At 40.2% G+C, this 5,000-nt stretch overlaps 1 protein-coding gene across 2 annotated transcripts in view; it reads right to left on the minus strand.

The window, feature by feature from the left end:
• Nucleotides 1–3,231, minus strand: part of LOC137967598 (uncharacterized) — a 22,374-nt gene extending 19,143 nt beyond the window's left edge. The window contains exons 1-3 of one of the 2 annotated variants that reach the window (XM_068814113.1): nucleotides 3,035–3,231; nucleotides 1,815–1,896; nucleotides 801–952 (exon numbers count right to left, since the gene is read on the minus strand). In XM_068814113.1, the coding sequence (XP_068670214.1) occupies nucleotides 801–952; nucleotides 1,815–1,840 (178 nt within the window). In that variant the 5' untranslated portion in view covers nucleotides 1,841–1,896; nucleotides 3,035–3,231. The remainder of the gene's footprint in view (nucleotides 1–800; nucleotides 953–1,814; nucleotides 1,897–3,034) is intronic. The other variant, XM_068814114.1, reaches the window with a different exon arrangement.
• Between the last annotated feature and the right edge of the window lie 1,769 nt (nucleotides 3,232–5,000).

Here is a 5,000-nt window from a genome sequence, read left to right on the forward strand (position 1 = left end):
CCCTTGTATGAACCCGAAAAAAAATTGAACTTATTCCATGAGAATGGTAAACGTTTCGGGCTGCTTGTACACTTCAAGAAAACGAAAACGCAGGTGTTCAATAACCAATCACTCGCGCAGGAACAAACATTACTTTATATCGAAGGCCAGACCATCGAGGATATGCCGAGCAATACGAAAGAGGCGTGTTTCACGTAACAGCGTGTGTCTAATGTGATGGCGAAGTTTTAATGAGTCGAAAAATGTATTACAGACTTTGGGGTGTCCAAGGCCACTAGACGAAAGATCGCCACGGAAGCGTGTATATTCTTTCGAGACTTATCTCATAGTTCGGCATGCAAGCGTGGCAACCGAGTGGACGTCATAATTCAAAGGACTAAGCTTAAGACTTGCTGATCACAATTTCTAGTATGGTGAAAGGTGGCTGCCGCTGAGTGGTTTTCGACGAGAAGGGTGAAGCGTTTCATTTCGTTTACTCAAATGGAGCCATCTTAAGAATCATAACAAAGATTGTGGCCATAGATATTATAATCACGTAGTACCTTAAATGGATTGCTCAAGTGTGTAGAAAAGAAAATGTAGGACTCTCTTCTTTGCATTGCTTACTGGAAAGTATACAGAATCCCCTGGGTAAAGAAAGACAACTTGTTGGGGATCACTACCAGACAGGCAAAGACTGGGCCACGCAGGCAAACTTTCAGCAGGCTCATCATGTTGAGAAATGTTCTCAGTGGCCTTCCTCCAGGGTGCCTATTGTTGCGCAAGGAGAACTACACTATGCCTTACTATTATGTGCTCACCACATTTTGAGAGTGGGCGACGAGCATTTGTGCTTCTTTTAAGCCTCTTTACGAAGTCAGTTATGCGCTTCCAGGTTATACCTGTACCAGGGCACGAGTTGCTACATTTTGAACTCCAAGCCGAGACGTACAATCCAGAGAGCAACAGGGATCTACCACAGTAAGGTTAGTGATTAGTAAAGGAGTAATTCCATGACATAAACTTGAGTTAATCGTTAATACCCATACCTTTGATTTAACAATATTGCAAGGATTCGGTATTATCTCAATTCACAACGCATAGTGGTCGAGATTATTTCGCTTCCTTACCTATTTTTTTCAAACATAACACGCGACTCTCAATCAAAATAAATCGTAGGGGCGTTGAATAAAAACCGTGTACATAACTTAGGCAGGAAGTCATAAACCCGCACAAACCGCAAATTATGTATTTTTCCCTTTACGCTGAACATTTCATTTTTCTCCGTTTATCTTCGTCAAACATTTAACGAATTCCAGGAAAAAAGGTGTACAGTATATTGTTTATGTCTTTAAACGGCTTTCTTCCTGTTATCTCATAGACCAAAATATGTGACAAATCATCGAGCTTTAATCGTATTGTTACATATTCTTATTGTTATTTTAGAGCGCCGAGTGTGTAAAGGGACGATATGTCTAACAGGCAACTTTGAAAACTACCATAATACCCTTTGCTTGCCCTAAAAAGTTTGCGTAAGCATTGCTTTTATTTTCTCGGGGGATCATTGTAAGTCCCAAGAGAAACTGAAAACAATGCTTGTACAAAATTTTGGGGGCTAAGCAAAGAGTATTATGGTATTTTTGAAAGTGGCCTATTCTCACACTCTTGTCCTCGGTGACCAGGATTTCTCAGATTTCACTCGTCAATGAGGAAACCCTCAGAGGTGAGGGAATATTTGTAATTTGATCAAAAGACTAACATTTAAATATTCTTCATTTAAACATGTTTCTAAGATGTAAAGTTTTTCTTCGTTTCTCTAATTAATCATTTCGTACCTTGAGTCTCTAGGAACTGACTCCATGTCAGCATCTCGTTAATAATACGTGCAACTCCAAGCAAAACAAGGTGATATTATTCCTAGAACAAAGATAAATGCAAGTAGAATTCTTAAATATAGCAACCGGGATAATGAAAGATAAGATTGGCGCCAACGATATACAAAGATATCACAAGTGGATCTACATTTAAATGAAGAAAAAGGCTTATTCATCGAAACAGTCTAATTACTCATCGGGATTCCCCTATACAAATCATTACTAAATCGACTGCATCTATAATTTAACTGATGAGGGCAGCAAGGGAATGGGACCGCATCACGCTGACGTTTGTAGCACACGGATCACGCGTTTGGAAATTGTTCGTCACCTTATGCACGTGTCACGCGTTTGCAAATTGTTGGTCACGTTATGGGGCCGATAATCTTTTTTTTTCTTCAGAGTTGGAGTTCCAATGAGGCGGTTATTTAGTATTTTTAGTTTTGTGATAGCTGATTTAGACCCTCTTTGTGACTTCCTGTTTTCAACATTTCCGCAATAAAAGTGAATTAAGGCGCAGTATTAGGGCAAAAGGGAAAGCCCCATATTAAATTATTAAACTGCCTCGAACAGGAAACAGCATATCATTAGCCCTAAATCTGAAAAGGAAGGCTCGTCATGCACCGAAAACGAAATAAATTATAGTGAACTCGAAGAACATCTCGGAAATTTCAGGAACTTAATATCGACAACGCAAAAATACTTTAAACAACTGCACGCGTTGATCAAATTCGTGTCAATTCTGTCTTCAATCCAAATAAATTATGTAAACACCCCCGACTTGCAAGGCTTCTTTTAACTTTCCTTGTCGTGCTTTAAGTTCGTTCTTTTTTTCCCTCCAATGTTCCTTGAGCCGAGAAATCGAAAGACATGATATTATTGTGATCGACTTAAGTTGTTTTTCTTATAGATTCGACGAAGTGTAGACGTTTCGCAACCAAAAACACCAAGTTATTCGCGTCCAAGGAGCAGGAGTCGATTGACAAATTATGACTGAGGTAGAATTATTACTGAGAGCATAAATCCATTCCAGCAACAGATTCTACTGAAGTTTAGCCCTAGCAGCATCCGAATTATATTTTTAGCAGATTCAAACTTATTTAGGAAGAAAAAACAAGAGTCCAATGGACTTATGGAACAAAGAAAAACCTCACGCCACGCAATTCATAGAATGGAATTACCTCAATCAAATCACTCAGGCATGACTCACTCTTTACGTACGCCTTTCAGTAACCTTGTCTTGGTTAGATTTCCGAATCGAACTGGGATAGTTACTTAAAATGCATACTGGAAGCTCTGGAAGCTCCTGGCTTTTACTTTGATATCTTCCGTATATATTGGTGGACATGACACAACAGACATCAACATGTCGGTACCTGAGAGACGACAACAATACTGTCATGTGATATATTTATTTTCCCAGACTCATTGCAGATCATTAAACCGGAACTTTTGGCCCTACGCGGCACTGAATTCTGTAGTTTCTCGAATTTCATCAGATGTCCCTCGAAAAACAGCCCTATTGCTTGTCTCGAAGACAAGATCTTTGCAAACCTAAGAACATTTGTTCGTGCAAGTATGTCATAGGATTTCTTGTATTCTCAGAACATTTCATCCAATTCTGAGAAATGCGGCTAAGAGATGTGCTACGAAAGCATTTCCATCACCCGGAAACTTTTATCAGTGCAAAAGGGCTGTTCATGATATTTTGATTGACTCTGTCAGAGAAAACCAATGAAAGAAGCACCCTCCAGGTTTTAAACCAAGTGCAAATTAAACGATTAGCCAATTTTTTAAAGAAACTTCCATCTTAGCGAAGTACACCGGTTTTTGCCCCTCTCAGCAAAAGCGCGTGATTTGATTTTGTTTACAGCCTCTCCAATTAGGATTATTACTGGTAAGTGTCTGTGAAGAATGCACGCCCTAGCAAGAAAAGCGAAACTGAAAGTAATGTCCCTATACTGTATTTACTCGAATAAGCGCCGATTTAGCGCCGCGGGTATTCTGCAATATAGGGAAGACATTAGGCTCGATTTCCGCCGCTCACTCGAGTTCGGGTATCCTCCCCGAGAAGAGACGGCTGGACGCGTGAGCGATAGATTGTGTCTGTGACATAAATTCAAAATATAATTTATGCGAAGTCAATAGTTGCCGAGAAATAGCATTAGACATCCCAAAAACGCTGATTTTAAGAAAACAGAAATTACATAACAATGCTTAAAACGTCTGTGCGAAGTTTCCAGATGATACGAGCTTGAGTTTGTGGTTAAATGATCAGAATGATCAATGTGAGTTTGAATTCAACCGGCGAATCTGTCCTTGGCGCCAACTGGAAAATCAGTGAAGTTTGCGAACTCAGGCCGTAGAAAACGACACAGTTCCCATTCTCCAGCTTCTCGAAGACTTTCCGTTGTCGCAATCTTGGATGTTTCCTACCTTAAAAGCACTGTAAACCTCGAACAGGCCGGGTCAAAGAATACCTTCGCAGCCAAAACATATAATTTATGCCAGACGGATTTGTGCAGGCGAGTTTCTGATTGGCGGAAATTAACAATGGCTGACCTCACGCGTCCAGCCGAGATTTCGGGAGTGAGCGCTGGCTCATTTCCCGAAACAGCGGCTGGTAATCGAGCCTAGGAAAACACAGCGGTCAAATGAGTGCGCATGTGCGTGGTTTAAGCACTTCCGGTCTTTTCCGGTCTCTTTCCGGAACACACTACGGAACGAACTGTGCGTGAGTTTGTGAATGAAATATTGCTGGGAATCTTTTTTTGGTGGATGAATCATTACCTAAATGACTTACCACGTATGATACCACGTATGACTGAAGACCTTTGCGGTAGTAAACGCAAAAAAGGGGATCCAGTTTGAGTAAAACTGCTTGCTTATTTTAATTGTGGTAAGGTGAGTAAAAAGTAAACAAAGGCATTACCCCGTAAACTATTTCTGTTTCCTCGGCTCCAACTACGATTTACGTTTATTTTACTTTATTCGGTTTTGGGAAAAACGAGCTACAATTCGATGTGGGCTAACGATCATTTTAGCACGATATTTAAGGCAATTTCAGGTAGATCTTTAACCACTGAAAGCTCACTTCGTGGAAAACGTGATTACATGTGGTGAAATTAAGAAATTATATGATCGAGA

The sequence above is a fragment of the Montipora foliosa genome, chromosome 8 (genome assembly GCF_036669935.1).
Source record: "Montipora foliosa isolate CH-2021 chromosome 8, ASM3666993v2, whole genome shotgun sequence".
Lineage (NCBI taxonomy): Eukaryota > Metazoa > Cnidaria > Anthozoa > Scleractinia > Acroporidae > Montipora > Montipora foliosa.